The 17,881-nt window shown below is 35.5% G+C and overlaps 1 protein-coding gene across 3 annotated transcripts in view; it reads right to left on the reverse strand.

Annotated features, from left to right (window-relative positions):
* Nucleotides 1–17,881, reverse strand: part of PLXDC2 (plexin domain containing 2) — a 414,553-nt gene that overhangs the window by 117,800 nt on the left and 278,872 nt on the right. For all 3 annotated transcript variants that reach the window (XM_059911311.1, XM_059911303.1, XM_059911320.1), the window contains exon 8: nucleotides 5,498–5,597. In XM_059911311.1, coding sequence (XP_059767294.1) covers nucleotides 5,498–5,597 — 100 coding nt within the window. The remainder of the gene's footprint in view (nucleotides 1–5,497; nucleotides 5,598–17,881) is intronic.

Genomic DNA, 17,881 nt, shown 5'->3' on the forward strand with positions numbered 1-17,881 from the left:
AATTAAAGTGAAATGCTTAAATTTGAAAATGTATCACTGAATAATATCTAAAATTCTAAGGCCTTTCAAAAGGCAAAGAAGAAGTAAAAAGTAGGTTAATGTAAATATTATACTTGAAATTTAATGTTCTATTTAAACATGTGTATATGGTCCAGTGTCACTCTGTTCAGTATGGTGACCATTAGTCATACATAACTCTTAAAATTAAAATTAATTGAATCCAATTAAAAATTCAACTCCCCAGTTTCACTAGCCACATTTTAAGTGCACAGTAGTCACATGTAGCTAGTAAGTCCGTACTGGACAATTCAGATTTAAAACATTTCATCAGCACAGAAAGTTCTATTGGACAGTACTGGTCTATACCACTATTTTTTTGAGAATTGAAGCTTAAGACATTTTGCGTAATAAAAGTGCATCTCTGTTTCTGTTTGTTAAAGTTATTTTTTTTTTTCAGTCTGTGAACATAATTTTGATCAGGTTCTTTGAGAAATTGCTGCCTGGTCTGTAAGCACATAAAGAGACCATGTATGGCAAACTATATACAATGTTCCTCAAAGAGTTCCCTAAATCTCTAAGTATTTTTAAAATATGTTTTCTCTCCAAATTAGTTATCAGTTTTATTTTTGAAAATGCTAATGTTTCTTATTGAGCTGTGAATAATAATAACCAAAAAGCAAAGGCACACTGTAGCACACACAATGTCAATAAATTTAAAACAGCAGATGCTGATGAGAAAGGGATTGGTGTTAAGAAAGAACCAGATAATGCATGCTGGTGAGAAGAAAAAAGTGGAGTATTCTAAGGGATTCAGAAATTGCCATTATCATAACTTGTAGTAGAACCATTTCAAGTTAGGTCAGCTGCTTTCCAGATTAGTTTCTAGTACAAGAATTCTGTGTGTGTGTGTTAAAGTAACTTTCACATTACTGAAATGACATAGCCTTAAGTTTCCAAATAAACAGACCATGGAGGCATGAACGGATTTTCTGGGTTTCTTGCTGGAAATGTTATGCTCATTAATCTCAGAGGATGGAGAAAAAGGTGAGGGATGACGGGGAAGGTCAGCACTGTGGAGATTAAGATCAAAATTCAAAACGTTAAACGGGAGGAGAGAGAAACAAACAAGTAGAACAGTACTAGAGAGCACTGTAGGTTTACCCAGGAAGGCCTCTGCACACTGTGGAAAAAAATATGGAGGGACATGAGCTGAGGCTGAGAAAGAACTACTTAGCAGAGCTACTGAACAAGAAATTATGGCAATTACACATGACCTATGAATATATGACAATGTTAGAACTTTCTGGTAATCAAAAGAATATTAGAGTGACAATGAAATATCACGTTCTGCTTATCAAATTTGTGAAGTTTAAAAAAATGATAGTAGTGTCTGAGAGCATTTGGGGAAATGGGATATCTGATTTGATGCTGGTGGGTGAGTAGATTGGCACAACCCTTACAGAAAGCAATCTGTCAAAAATACATAAAAATTCATTAACATTCATTTTTTATGGATTAGATATGAGTAAAAATTCAAAAACAAGGATGTTTAGCACTGCTGTTTTACTGACAATTAATATGAAAAGCAACCTACATGACAAACCAGTGCTGAAAACAGATTACACAAATTACGAAACAAAGGAATTTGTTGCAGCTATTAATGACCACATTTACACAGGTATTTAGCAGTGTAGGAAAAACGTGTTGTATATATTGTAAGAAAAACAGGTGGCAAAAATATTCATAGGATAATGCCAATTTTCTTACCGTGTGTGTGTGTTTGTGTGTGTATCCACTATAAACAAAAGATTGGATGCAGAGATATGAAAACATTGATTGTTATCTCTCTGTAGTAGGTTTACAGGCAATTTAATTTCCTTCTTTGAGTTTTCTATTATTTTACCAATTCCTCTGAATTACTATGGACTATGCTTATTATGTTTTTACACTCGTATTTCTGTAATGAATAAACAAGTTCATTGCATGTAGACCTGTTTTTCACATCTGTACCTGTGGAGATTGAATTGGATGACCTCTATACTTTTTGTTTTTCTGATTCTAAAGTTCTACAAAATATTTTATGAAAAACAGAAGGTGATACAGAGATATACATACACATGGACAGACAGACACAACAATATATTAAGAAACAAACGATGTCATCATCAGAAAGAATGAGTTTCAGAGAGAGTGTCAAGGTGTCCTTGAGTGGAAATCCCCTGTGGCCTCACTCTCATGGGCACTGGGCCTGGGTGTGGACACCTCAGTCAGTATCACTGTCTTTTTAAAGTAACAATGTAGACGTCGATGAATAAGCAGTACAAGTAAACATAAATACAGTGTTACTTTGTGCCAGGTACCACATGCTATACACATATTGTATCTTAGGTACTAAGATGGTCATTTTGCATATAAAGAAAGTTATAGAAATTAAATAAAATGTTCAAGGTCTCATGACCAGTATTCACATTACAATATCCCTTATACATTCTGGACTTTTAACTAGTTTTTCTTTTTCTTTTTTTAATATAAGGGTTAATTTCACCATAGACATTTTTCATTTTTTTGAAGGAGCAAAGGAATCCCCTTGTAACCTCAGAACTATTTACTGATTTACTAACAATGCCTAAATTCCCTTTGATATTTTAAACTATCAGATCACCTAATCTTTTTTGAAAGGTAAAGGCTATTTTAATAAACTATGCCTGAAAGTTACATGGAAAACATTTATTATTTGGAAGCCTTTAAAAACTGAAAAACAATTTTTTGTTGTTGTTGATGTTATGATGGGGGGGGGAGGAATCTTCATAATAAATTCAATTTGCCTTAAAGCTTTTTGAGTGCTTTACCAAACCTTCACCAAATCTGATAAGAACGGTATACTATTGTGGTCCCACTGGGAAAAATTACTCTCAACGTTGTGGCTCACTTTCCCATGTTGTCATGGCTAGATTAAGCAAAGGATCTAGGTTCTATAACCCATGTAACCAAAATGGTTTAAAGAACAGAAACTTGATCTTATGAGAACAAGGTCCTGTGTAATAATGCACCTTGGAATACAGAAGAAAGAAAGCCGCCCATTACTTAGGATAATGATCAATTTTTCCCTAAATTCACTCAGGAGAAGAAAAAGGGGTAACAGAGATGAAAGATTTAAATTCCCTATGAGGATGACTCCTAATAATGAAGGTTATTAAATAAGGGAACAGAATCTTGAAAAGGACTTAAATATTTATCTAAATTCTAATTGTACAAGTAAGTAACATACTGATCTCTAGGAATCATCTGATTTCTCAGGAAAAAATGATACTTGTATAACTTGTATTACGATATTCTTGGGTTAGCCTAATGTCTGAAGTAAATAAGTATGCCTTTTTTTTTTTCCAGCTGAGAATACAATGCAACTATGCAACCGTTATCTTTCCTCTTATACAGAACCTCCTGTAACAGACACTGTTACACCTGATAAATGTGGGAACAGATTTTTAAGGAGGTTAAAACTTTTCTCTTCCCCCAAAGATTTTTAAGTAGAACACATCAATTCCAATGTTCTTGCTGAAATACAGTCCCATCTAATGGCAGGGATGAGTAGATTAGAAACTCAGGACTTCCATTCCTTCCTGGCAAATTTTCTCAAGGTGACAGTGAGGTCAACAGGAAATGTAAATGTCACTCCAGCACATAGCCTGCCTGAGAGAAACTTCTCCCTGAACTCAAAGCTTGAGTACTTTCTTTAGATGAATGCTGACTCCCAAACTTTAGACATAATCTGTTCTCAAAATTCATATGAATTTTGCCAATTTATTCAATGAAATTTATATTTGAGAAGGATATTTTCCCCTCTAAACATAATGGTCACCCTGTTACAATATAACAAGGGGTGCAAAATTGCATTTTGGGACTCTGAAGTCTGAGTACAATTTTATCATGTCTCAGTTCAGACACAACACTTGAATATTACAATACATTTGTAAAAAAAAATTTTTTTTTGTACGTTGGTGGTTCTTTTTGTCTAAACAATAATATTTCAGCACATCAATGTGGGCCAAGATGCCTTCTGAGGAAGCTGCAAATAAAATTCTTTCTGGGATGAAAGAAGCCACAAATAAACTAAAACTAGCGATTCTTTTACTTGTGCAGTAATTGACTCAGGTCATGCTTGACTGAACTTCTCTGAAAGGAAGAATGTGAGAACATTCCTCCTCACACAGAAGTCAACTTGGCCTCTCCCAGGGTTCAGCCTCTTGACTAAGAGTTCTGTCAGGATGTCTTTATGTTGCCTACACATAAGGATATATCTCTGCTTTGTTCACAGTACAGGTTTGTTTCTGGAAAATCTGCCTTGATTTAACAGGTGGCTGGAATATTACCTCCTGCAAATTCTCAGCTAACAAGGAGAAACAGCCATGGAAGATTCACGGTCTTCATCAAGCAGAACTGCCACATATGAATGTCATTCTAAACCGTAATTGTAAGATAACCCCTATAATGTTTCCAGCCAATCCTCTGCTCTGAAAAGTCTAATTTCCACTACATTTACTTTCTATATTTGAGACAACATAAACAGAATTAGTTCAAGACCAAACAGCATGTGATAAATTAAGTCTACCACTATAATGAAATAAAGAATTTTGCTCAAGAACTTTGAGCAAAAGGGAAAGGAATGATCTAATCTTGAGATGTATTATATAACCTCTTGCTTTACATAAGTACATCTGGGACACAGACAGTCACCTTTGGTACTAACATACCCAAGCAACCCTCAGGGCTGTTCTTGAAATAGAAGGAGGTTTTAAAAAACAGAAGCTTTCAAAAGATGGCTATTTACATGATCAGAACTACTACAAATAGCAGTTACAATTTGGATTTCTAATATGATGAACAGATGCCCAAAGTAACATATATGTTTTTATTCTACAAATGTAAACTAGATTAGATAGGTAAAAATGATTTAAACAAAGAAAATAAAATATATTGTGTGGGAGGTATGGCTCCATCAAGATTTTTTTAACCTCAGTTTATACTTTTTGAAAATCTTCCTTTAGACTCTCAAACAGTTTTATACAAACATGTTAAACATGAAATGGTACAAGGCTGTTCTTTTGCTGATAAATTTATTTAAATGAAAGAAACACTGATAAATTTATTTAAATGAAAGAAACAATCATACACCTATCAATCAAATAATCTGTCACTCTTTTACGTTCTTCTTCCTATTAATAAAAGAAATATATCTGCACAACCAAGCTAACTATTCCAAAGAATCCAAATTCTCTTGGCTTGGCTATTTAACTTCACTTCACCTAAATTATTAGTTCAACACTAACAGAGAGATAGCAAATGCCAAAAAAGACTTACAAGCCAAACAATATAATTAACAAGCAGCAATTAGCTAAGTGATTCGATTGTTCAAAGAGTCACATCTGCCCTAGATCAATCTCCTTTAAATTTACCCCACAGCAGGCTCAGACTCGGCCATTACCCTTCTTCTACATACTGGGAATTTGTTGGATCCTGTGGACAACGACAAATGCATCTGACAGCCCCACTTTCACTGGGTGATTGGTCGAACTTATCTGTGTGACCAAGACAGGAATCTGGAAAAGAAAAAGCAGATTGCTGTGAGTTAGATTTCAATTTCATTTGGGGTAGGTGCAGGGAATGTGACCATCTTGTTTAACGGATAAAATTAGATTATGGAGATGAAGGAAGAGAGAGAGCAGGAAATATCAGAGAAGAAAAGCATACAATACCTAAAAATAACATCTGTTTAGTGCTATTTGATGGGTTAAAGTGACAAGAGAGTTCCTAGTCCTACAGAGAGGGCTACTTGATGATGAAAGTAACAGATTCTCGGAGAATCTAACTGATGTTGAATACTGAAAACTTCTCACACATATAGGCACACCATGAATGCACGTAGTGCGGGCTCTCATTACAGAAACAGAGATTCTTTTTGTACCATTTGTTTTCCCCGAAGACTCTATTATATATCCATTTTCATAGTTTTAAAAAATCCTTGTTTACAAGTGGCCTTATAGATATAAAACCTAGAGAAAGATAATAAGTGCATTCCTAAATATATATGTAACAATATCGTAGTTGATTAATATATAGTGAAATTTGGCAATTGTTTCTTAATGGATGTCAAACTTCACTATTCTGGTTAAAACTCATATGGAAAACTTATGAGTTATTATGAGTCAGTTCAAGGTCATATTTCCTAAATTTAAACCTCAATAGAGCCAAAATCTGCATATTATAGACATTTATAATGTGTACAGTTTTAAAAAATTAGGACACACTGAGAATATATTAAGCATGATACAACAGTTATAAATGAGACAAACTCTTGGAGCCGTTTTTTCTAGATTTAGAAAAGAATCATTGGAGATATGATTACTATCTTTACTACCAGTTTTATAGAAATGAAAATGAGGATGAAAACATCCTCAATACATAAACGGACAAGAAACAATACGGAAGGATAAATGCATGAACAAATCTTTTAAGTAGAATAAGCAGATTGTGGGCCATCTGTGGGTAATTCATTAAAGATCATACTAGATCAGACATGGTTGTATAAGCCATAATAAACAGCACAGCAATAAAAAAGAAGGAAAATAGGGGACTTCCCTGGTGTTGCAGTGGTTAAGAATCTGCCTGCCAATGCAGGGGACACAGGTTCGATTCCTCGCCCGGGAAGATCCCACATGTCGCAGAGCAACTAAGCCCATGTGCCACAACTACTGAGCCTGCACTCTAGAGCCTGCGAGCCACAACTACTGAGCCCACGCACCACAACTACTGAAGCCCGCGTGCCTAGAGCCCGTGCTCCGCAACAAGAGAAGCCACCGCAATGAGAAGCCCGTGCACCGCAACGAAGAGTAGTCCCCACTTGCCGCAACCAGAGAAAGCCCGGGCGCAGCAACGAAGACCCAACGCAGTCAAAAATACATAAATAAAATAAGTAAATTAAAAAAAAAGAAGGAAAATAACTTGGAGAGAAGATGTAATAAGGACTGTACTGCTTATTTTTGCCCCTGACATCATGAAGTTGTAAAAAGTGTTATTTTGTTGAAACTAAGAGGAAATTTTAATGTTTCTGAAATTTGTGGAATTATCTCAAAGTAAGTAAATGGAAGATATTTTCCTTTTATGTACTAATCAGTCCTCTCTTGAACAATGTTGTAGTATTGCCAGGTTTATATCAGTGTGTCCAGTTCTTAACTACCATTAAGAAGTATTCTGATATTTGGACAACAGAAACAAACAAAATCAAACCAAGATTTTTGTCCCTAAAAGTTCATTTACTAAATGAAACTCTGATATAATTTATTTATGGTAATTGCTAAGCTATACTCAGTATCAATGTATGCAATCCCTTTTCTTAGGGTACATTATATTATTACCCAGTTTATACTCCATGTTGAAGAATGCTAATATAAGTGCAATTTATATTTAAGACAGACTTACAGTGAAAGAAGAAAAGGCAAAGGGATAGAAAGTCACAGAAAAAATTTCCAATTCAAGCTATATTTTGTATATCCTAATAAGACAAGCTCATAATTTTTAAACAGCCTCATTAATAGATGCCTGCTTAGGAGTAAGTATGAAAGGTTTGCTACTGGATTTGTTACTTGCTTTCATTCTTACAACATCTATGACTGCAGTTTTCCTCTGCAAGGTATGAAATATTTTACCAGATAATTCTGTGGTAATTAATTGTACTTCTTCTTTCCCATACTCAAAGCAGAGCTTGAGTTTATATTGTTATCAATTGGAAAATTCTATTATATTGTTATGAATATTACATTATCATATGAGAGCTTGTTTTCCAGGTCACATGTCTTGGATCTGCAGACATCCTAGCTTCTCTTCTGTTCACATTATCTACTCCATCTCTTCTATCTCTCTTTATCTCTTTCCTTATCTAGCCATCTTTCATTTTTATTTTTTCTCCATCTCTTTCCTTCTTTTCACTCCCTTCCTTTATATTTTATCTCTAAGTCAAACTCTTTCCTCTTGTGCATTTGATCTGTGGTAGACTGACTGCACTAATGGCCTCAGTCCATGGCCTCTTTTTATCCATACTCTGCCTTCTCACTTGGTGGTCCTCTGCCATTCTGCCTCTGCCTCAGTAATATGGCAAAAGAAGACAACAGCAAACTTGAAGCAGAAGAGAGGCTTGAAAAGGTGCTTGTACATTTCCACCTCCTTTCTGGGACTTCTGCCACTGCCATGAGAATGTACCCTGCTGAAGATCTATGAGAGACACGTGGAGGAATGTTTTCTTTCTAGCAGAGGTCATCCTTGAACAACTAGCCCCTAGCCAATCCATCAGCTAACGACTGACACATGAGTGACCCCAGCTGAGATCAGCAGAGTCTTATATCTTGTGAGAAATAAGAAATAGAGTTGTTTAGGCCACTACATTTTGGGGTGATTTGTTACACAGCAATACCAACCAATGCATTCTCTACTAAAGCTCTAATAGCCAATACAAACTTCTCTGGGTGTCTCTATAGAAAATGAAGTAGCATTCTTCCTCCTAGGTTTCTGGGAATCAGATAAATATCTCTTTAGGTACCATTAAACTTGAAATATTGGAAAGTTCCAGTAGAAAAGATGCATTTTCTGCATCTTTTTTTTCACTCTTCTGTATCTTTTTATTTTCTAGTTTATTCTTTTCCCTGTGGATTCCAAAAATGAAGACCAGGGTGTATAATTTACCCAGATTTAGATTCATTTAACTTAAGGTAAATCCATGCAAAATCAAAATGGGTAACCTAACAATGAAGAGAGTTTTTTGTTCACTGAAAATAATCTTATCGTAAATTGGCCAACCCTCTAGGAAGACAGTAGATGACCTGTAAGGACTCTTTCAAATCTCAAATTCAACGATTTAATTCTACTGAATGATCTAGATTTTCCCAAGCTTCAACAAGTAAATTGTTAATAATGATCCAAAAAAATTATAAGGGTGAATTCATTCATAATATTTATCAGATATTAGTTGAACATTTTCTCTGTATTATTGTAGGCACTGGAATTACAGGAGAAAACAAAAAAGCCCCTGCTCTCATAGAGCTTACATTCTAGAGAGTAGAGACTGACATGAAGACAAGTGAACATAAAAAATACAGTATGCTAGGAGGTAAGTGCCAAGGAGGAAATGAAAACATGGGGAAGATACAGCGAGGGATGGGAGCCTCTTTAAGAGAAGGAGTCACAGAAGGTTTCTGTGATAACGTGACTTTTCTGTAGTAGGAGAACCTGCCATATGGAGATTTGGGGAACAGCTCTGTAGAGGGACCAGTACATGCAAAGGCCTTGTCTGAATTGCTTTTGCTGTCTTTTAGGGAATAAAAGGTTATCACTGGAGCAGAAGGAGTCAATAAGAGTGCTGAAGGAGGTGGGACGCAGTGACGACAGACCAGAGGGAGCATGCATTCCCTGCAAGCCATGGCAGTGACTTTGGATTTTATTCCAAGTCGGATGGGGAAGGGTTAGACGGTTTTGAACAGAGGGAGGACATTCCCTTACATCTGAAAAAGATCACACTAGCTGATGTGTAATCTGGACTGGAGGGGGAAAAGGGAGACAGAGAAACCAGTCAGAAGGGTATCACAGTTTTGCAGATGAGAAATGGGTGGCTTGGAGTATACTAGATAAGTGATAAGTATAAGAGCTGGAGTGACAGGAAGATGGTTCTGGATGAATATGCCATGGATTCAAGGAGAGTGAGAAAAAGAAGAGAGTCAACAGTGTCACCAACACTTTTGGTCTTAATAGCAGGAAAAATGGAGTCGAGCTTTTCATCGGAGCCAGCATGTTGCACACCTTCAGGGTTCATTGCCATTGCTGGCTATGAGGATGGTGTCCTCTGCTTGTGCAGAGAAGACAGCTCTGAAGAGCAGCACTGAAGCATCCAGAGATGGAGGAGACTAGGGCAGGAAGCAGTGGAAAAGGGTGATGGCAATACCACTGGCCTCACATGCTTTTCTTCCAAATTTTATAGAGTTCATGAATAAAAGCATAGAATTTCTAAAACTCTGGTATTTTATCCTGATTAAATATTAACATGAAAATGTACAAGAAGCTTTTGATTCCCTACATTTTCCTAGAAGCCACCCAAGCCTTTTATAAAACGATTACATATCAGGTTTAGAAAAAAACACTTTCGCCAATTGAATTAAATGCTTAATTTGGTAAAAGATTAATGAGGCACAGTCCAGGCTTTCTCTTAGATTTCTTTCAAGAACATGTCTGCCTCTCTCCACCTGATACTGTCCTATCTTTTTCACTTTGCCTTCTTGGACTGTTATCTTTTTACCTCAAAACCTCAAAGGCGTGGGGTTGTTCGGCGTAAGGATGGTTCATCCACTCACTTACTGCAGCCAAGTAATTGGGCTGTGTGAGCTCTCTGTGAGCAAGGCAGGCCGGACTGCAGGTTCCCATGACAGTTTACAATGAGAGGCCGTTTGTTAGGCTGAATCAGGAGCACTGCTAAAACCACATTTAACATGAACTATTTTTTGACTAACATCAACAAAGCAATTGTGTGTATGTATATAAATAAACTATCTAGAATTAGAGCCAAAAGTGTGCAAGAAAGGATCTGTCATAGTGTCACAGTGCCCTAGTCTATAGAGGACTCTGTATTGGATAAGAAGTACCCAAGTCAGAGAAGCAGGGGCGAAGGATGATGCCCAAGTACAAAAACTCTGAAAACTCTGCTTATGGAAGCTATCCTTTATCCTATCTACAAATTTATATTCATCCTTAAAATGTCTCCTAAGTTAGTTCCTGGGGATGTCAGGAAGCCAATCTGAAATAATACAAACTCTGAACTACACAAGCTTTAAAAAAAAATGTAGTTCATTATTTTCAAATGCCTATAATACTTGCCTTTTTATGATTAAAGCAAAGCTAAATTTTCACTCGGCATCTGTATGATTTGTAATGAATCATAAATTTCTAAGAATGAGTTTTACAATTAGATTCATTCCACAGGATAGATATAGAAAAGGAGCATTAACGCCAGCTAAAATATGCTTCCATTTCGGCTTACAGAAGCATTTATAAATTTTTTTAAGGTGTTTTAATTTTCCTTCCATTTCACAAGACACAGATACATTTGTTATTTAAGTAAGTATAATTTTTTTCTATAAATGATACAATAGGCAAATGAAGTATAGAGACAGAAAAGAGTTGGAATAACTAAACAAAATTAAAGTAGGAAATGATATTAGGAGTCAGTAAAGGTAGGGCAGAGCACGCTGACCTTTGGAGGAAGATTCAAAGACAAAAGTTGGTCTCTTTTCCGTGCTGTGGTATCATTCTCCAGCACACAAGGGCCTGACACAATACCGAAAACGTGAACATCTGTCTCTAAGACAGTTAAGGGGATAACAGCATGCTGCTTGAGTCGCAGGGAATAGAATTTTATTTTTCTCTCTGTTCTGCCCTACAAACCTTGCCAAAACATTCATTCGTTTCCATTATGGGCCGGCTATCTAATAGGCGGCGCAGCATCTCAGCAAGGGTTTGATTGCAGAGTATGTGCTCCCAAGTATGAATCATATGCCTATCAGACGCAACTGGAGAAGAATTAGTCTAAACTCATTTTTGTTAACTCGCTAATCAGCAATGTGGTGTCTAATAGCTTAATATATATACCTTAAAAAAAACCCAAAGCTTAAAATTTTAACCATTCTTACCTTCACTTAACCCTTAAGTTCCTACCTTATCTCCCTTAAACGTCTGATCAGGCTTCTCCTTACTCAGTAGGACGTCCAGTTTTAAAAAGTCATGGTCAAAGCAACGCATAAAGCCCTGAGTATTAGTGCTTAGTTGTCTGAAAACTACATTTGAATAGAAGGGCTTTCAGTTAAATTTGACATTATAAAAACATCCATTTGCTTTCCTGAATATCGTTAACATTTCGCACAATTATTTGAATCCCTTTCTAGCTTTTAGATTCTGAACTCTTTTCATATGCCAGGTATTGAGCAATGCACTTACTTGATGGCATGAAAGCAAAGGAGAGCCATAAGTTAAAGATATAATCTAACATTCTTCTTACCCCCATCTCCACAATCGTACCCCATAGAAAATCTGGAAGGAGACAACAGCATGAAGTTGATAAGTAAAAATAGCTCCCTCTTTTAATATAGGGACTGCCCAGTACTGAACTGACAAACTAGCGTAGGAGCATCATATAAAAGAATATAGTGAGGCAGGAGCCCCCTGAAGAAGCCTGTGCAACGTGGCTCAAGATAGTCAAAACCATAATGGGGACTTTATCTGGGACTATAGTTACATAAGGGAACTTGCCTAAACACGGCTGGGAAAAGGAACAGGATTAGGAAACTGCACCCTGGGTTTGGGGAGACATGGGGAAAGTACGAGGCCTTTTGCCTTAGGGATAAATTAGCTCTTTGGTCCTGGAATCCTCAGAGCAGGGACTGGATATGGCCTATATGGGCAGGAGCACCGTGTAGAACAAACCTCTCCACGTCACCTCAAAGCTTAAATGGAAGTGGGGCTTGGAGGGACAAAACGTACCCAGGAAGATCAAATACCTTGTCCAAGGACAACATAACCCGCTAAGGGCAGGGCCAGCATTAGAACAAGCTTTCTGTTTCTACAATTATTTCTTCTAGATTATTGATCTTGCTTCCTTGCTACTTTATTTATTTATTTTCACTCACAACATTATAAAGGAAGAACGGGTTCAATTTGTCATTTTCTTACACTATGGGAAATAAAAGGAAATTAAAACATTGGGAGCTTTAATATGTGAGATAAAAAAAGTGCAAATGCAAATGAATTAGATCCTAAATAAAGCCACGTAGATACAACTTTATACTTTATGTACTTAAAATACAGGGAAATGCTAAGATATAAAATCATCTGTGTCTACATTTTTTTTGGAATTCTTTCTTTGTTTTTTTTTTTAATTTTATTGAAGTGTAGTTGATTCACAATGCCGTGCTAATCCCGCTGTACAGCAAAGTGATTCCGTTATACACACATATATTCTTTCTCACACTCCCCTCCATCACAGCCTATCACAGGACACTGAATATAGCTCCCTGCGCCACACAGTAGGATCTTGTTGCTTACCCATTCTATATATAACAGTTTACATCTGCTAATCCCAAACTCCCAATCTTTCCCTCCCCCACACACCCTCCCCCTTGGCAACCACAAGTCTGTTCTCTCTGTCTGAGAGTCTGTTTCTGATTTGTTGATAAGTTCATTTGTGTCATATTTTAGATTCCACATATAAGTGATATCATATGGTATTTGTCTTTCTCTGTCTGACTTACTTCACTTAGTATGATAATCTCTAGTTGCATCCATGTTGCTGCAAATGGCATTATTTCATTCTTTTTTATGGCTGAGTAGTATTCCATTGTATACATGTACCACTTCTTCTTTATCTATTCATCTGTCGATGGACATTTAGGTTGCTTTCATGTCTTGGCTATTGTAAATAGTGCTGCAATAAACATAAGGGTGCATGTATCTTTTCGAATTATAGTTTTGTTTGGATATATGTCCAGGAGTGGGATTGCTGGATCATATGGCAACTCTATTTTTAGTTTTTTGAGGAACCTCCGTATTGTTCTCCATAGTGGCTGCACCACATGAATTGTTTTTTTAATTCAACATTCCCCACACCTTCCTGGGTGGTGGTAATAGATGTTCCATGAAAAATGCATTCCCAGGTCAAAAAAGTTTGATCAGCTCTGGGTTAAATGAAGTTAATTTACCTTTGCGGCTGTTCTTCTCAGAGCCTTTCATTGCTAATAGGCATTGGGAAAAGCACATTCTGGGAAACGTTCAATTTAGAAAACACACAATTTGAGAGACATTTACTTAATTTATTAAAGAGCCATTTTGCTTTCCTTTCCTCTGCAGAGACATGTTCTCAGTTATGGAGTTATTTCTTGAGAGTTTATAATTAGCATTTCATGTCATCTGGGTTTTCTCAATCTTATACATTTGTTAAATAAATTTTATTTAAATTTTATATATATATATATTATATATAGTTTCTTGGATGCATATATATTATTTTAACACATGTTAAACATTCTTACATATACAGCAATAGCCATAAAGGCAAAACACTTCATATCTAAATGTCAATTGTTTCACTCTTCAGTTCTTTTTGGCTTTCTCTTACTCCCTTGCTCAGCAAGTGTTCATCTTTTAATGCTTTCAGGATGATTACCATGAATGAAGGGTCATTACAGTTTAAACAAGAGAAATAGTCTTCAAATAAATTTAAAAAATGCATTTAGGGTGCCAGTTAAACTTACAATCAATTGGCAATGGTGATTTATTAACTATGCGTTCTTCCACAGAAACAGTAAATGTTACACCAAGGAACATTAGGATTAAATACTTAAATGATAGAAGTAATTAAAAAGTAATTTTACTTAATAAACAATAAAGTTCCTCTATACAGACCTCCTCTAAAATTTGCTGCTGAAGGAGATAGTAAGGTATTCAACCAAGAAAATGGATAAAGTGGGCTGACTCTCAGGTGGGATATGTATTCTCTATGAGTTCCCCTGTGGCCATGTAGAAGGATTACGTGACTTTTTAATTGTATTGTCTCAAACTGATGACCACTCTGTACCTCCCATGAACTGGTGAAAAAAATTAATCAAATTTCCAATAGACACAACATGAATCACATCCTTCCTGAGTCTGTATCTAAAGTAACAATAAATTCAAAATATAATAGGAGAAGAGAGATGAAACAAGTCAGAGGAAATGCAACTTCTAATATATGATAGTATACTAGGATAGGCAACATCAAGAAATATAAGAAATATGATTTCAAATCTCTAATGTGTTTGGAATCATATCTTTTTTGTGAACAGGTAGTTTCCTTGTTACATTATCAAGAGACCAAGAATTTCAGGTCTATATTGTAATCAAGCAAACAATCATCACTATTCAATGGTAACTTAAAATAATATAAAGAATCTGGTTTCTAGGATGACAGCTAGTTATTTTTATTAACAGAATAGGAAACGGGAATTTGATTTTTCCAAATTCCATTTATCTAAGAAAGGACATATGTTTTTACTATTATTTTTACTTATGCACAACTTCTTTTCATTTTTTAAAAAAATTAATAAAATAAGACAAGTGCTGTGGAAAGGCAAACCATTCTTACCTGTGCTCTCGAGTGGCTGAGTTACACTACAACAATGACTAACCAGGAAAGACTGTCAGGGATATCAAAGTGAATAAAGCAGTACAGCCATTTCTTGAAAAGGAAGCTTGTAGGGAGGCACTATGACACAGTGGTTGGGCCTATGGGCTCTGGAGTCATATTCCCTTGGATGAATCTTTGTTTCATAATTTTGGGAAAGTTACTTAACCTCTCTGGGTGTTTTGGGTTCCTTCTCTGTAAATGATAAAAGTGACAACCTCTTAGTTTTTGTGAGAATAATATGAGACAAATTTTAAGCATGTCGGTCACTGCCTAGCATATATGAACAGCTCAATAAACGTTAGATTTTACAAATTTGGAGGTTGTTTTTAAAAATGAATGGGACTTCTGGTTATGGCAGACAAACTTGTATAAGACCATTTCTACTACTGAGACCAAGCAGGAAAGATAAAAAACATATGAAAAGCATCTGTTGAAGGCATCAGGTGGCTGTCAAAGAACAAGGACCTGAAAAACCAAGATTCCAAAAAAAGGAAATCACAGAGGTGAAACCAACACTGCTTTCCCTTCAAGGCATTTGACAATTAATGAGCCAGATTTAGAGACAGAAAATCTGAACAGAACTTCAGGCAGTCTCATGGAGTTGTGGAAAACACAGAGTTCAGGACCACTAAGGCAAAAGGTCCATAGTAATTACCCAGGCGTTATGTGGAGATTCCTGAAGGACCACATTCTAAGAGTTAGGGCTAACCAGAAATATACCAGTTTTTATAAGGGCCGGCGCTCAACTGTGAATGAGCTTAGTCCTGCTCAGTAGTAAGTAATCTGTTCCCTCCTAACTGCCTAACAAAAAAGTAAACCCTTCCTTGAAGAAGAAAATATCATCCACAACCTCAAAGCATCTCTTTACTATTTTGTAAACAATGCCCAACATTTGATCAAAAATTACCTAACATGCAAGGAGACATGACTAGTGAATGAAAATCTACAGAAAAAGAAACAAAGTAAAAAAGAGATGATAGAAACAGACCCACAGGAAATCTAGATATTAGAGTTAGCTATAAACTTTAAAAGAACTGTTATTAATATATTTAAGAATATAGATGACAAGATGGTTAATTTCATTAGGTAATTAAATCTATGCAAAAGAAACAAATGGATACCCTGAAATTGAAAAAATGTATTAAAGTGAATGGTTGATGATTTGAGAGGAAACTTTTGAAAAAAATATGTTTTTTGTGTTTTGACTTCCATCCTAAGTAAACTGTGTCTTTGAAATTAACTAAAATAAACAGCTGTGTAGCAATAAGGGCCTATAACTTAAAACATAATTTCAAATCTTTGGTTGAATAATACAGAGCTATAATCTTGGGAGAGGTTACTTAATTATTTAAAGGAATCTGTGTCCCCACTACTTCTCCCACCAGTATGGTTAAGAGAACACTGTGACTTTGTGGAGGATCATTAAATTCTTTGAACAAATCTGTATTTACTCTGATTTCAAACAGCAGTAGTAACTGCCCTATCTCAATCTCATTAAGATTGTTATAAGTACAAATGTATTTTCTAATTTATTGATCATTATTTATCACAGTCTGCACTGTGAAAAGTTATGCTGTTGGAGACATGACTACATATGGAACATGACAGAATTGGAGGTCATCTGAGTGGTTAGTATGGGCAGTTGGCACATTAAGAGTTACTAAGAGAAACATAATTAACTACTGGAATAAATCATTTGAGGGTAATAAAAGTGAAATTTGTGTCAAAAATGTATTCAATGAAATACTAATTTTACTCCATGTTGAGTAAAATTATTAGTAGTTTCTGAATAAATCAGAATTTTTCTTCTCACTCATGTAAAATATAATAAAATAAAACAAAGCTGGCATTAATCAGTTAAAAGCAACTAATTAGAGTAAGAACTGCACTTACCTTCCAACCTATAACTTTGCTTCGGTATATTTAATCTGAACAGGAATACAAAATTATACTCCTTGTATTCTTAGGTTCTTACAATTTCATTAGCTCTATAGCTTAATTAGGAATACTTCTCCTGACTTTATGGGACTGTAATTGTGTAATATATGGGAGTCATATAAAAAGATTATTAAACACCAAACATTAACAAATATTTATTGGAAAAAAACAAATGAGAAATAGATTTGTGACTTGTTTTACATAATCTCCTTGGGAAAGAAAAAAATGTTGAGGTATCTTGGGGTCACCAAATTAAGGTTTTTTGTTCTGGATTTGTCCTTAACTAGCTCTGTAAACTCAAGCATGTCATTTAACCTTTCTGATTGTCTGCTTAGCTATAAAATAAAGATAAATTGTGTATGATCTAACTCCATAATTAAGCCACACACATTTATTAAACACCTTTTATGTGCCAGTGCCTTTGTGAAAGGCTAAGAATATTAAGAATATAAGATACTGTTGAAGAATTGAAAACTATAATGTATGTTAAAGCACATTGTCAAGGATAATACATTATGTAAAGAACACGATTTTATGCTATTTAAATTATAAACATTTTTCTAGAAAGGCCAGGAGCACCTAGCTCTCACCTCAAATGCATGGGGATCCTTATTGTGGCAAATTTTACAAATAGAAATTTGCCTCAGCAAAATAAAATACATGACAGTTATCAGGAAGCAAAGAGGTAGAATAGGA

This window comes from Balaenoptera ricei, chromosome 2 (genome assembly GCF_028023285.1).
Source record: "Balaenoptera ricei isolate mBalRic1 chromosome 2, mBalRic1.hap2, whole genome shotgun sequence".
NCBI lineage: Eukaryota > Metazoa > Chordata > Mammalia > Artiodactyla > Balaenopteridae > Balaenoptera > Balaenoptera ricei.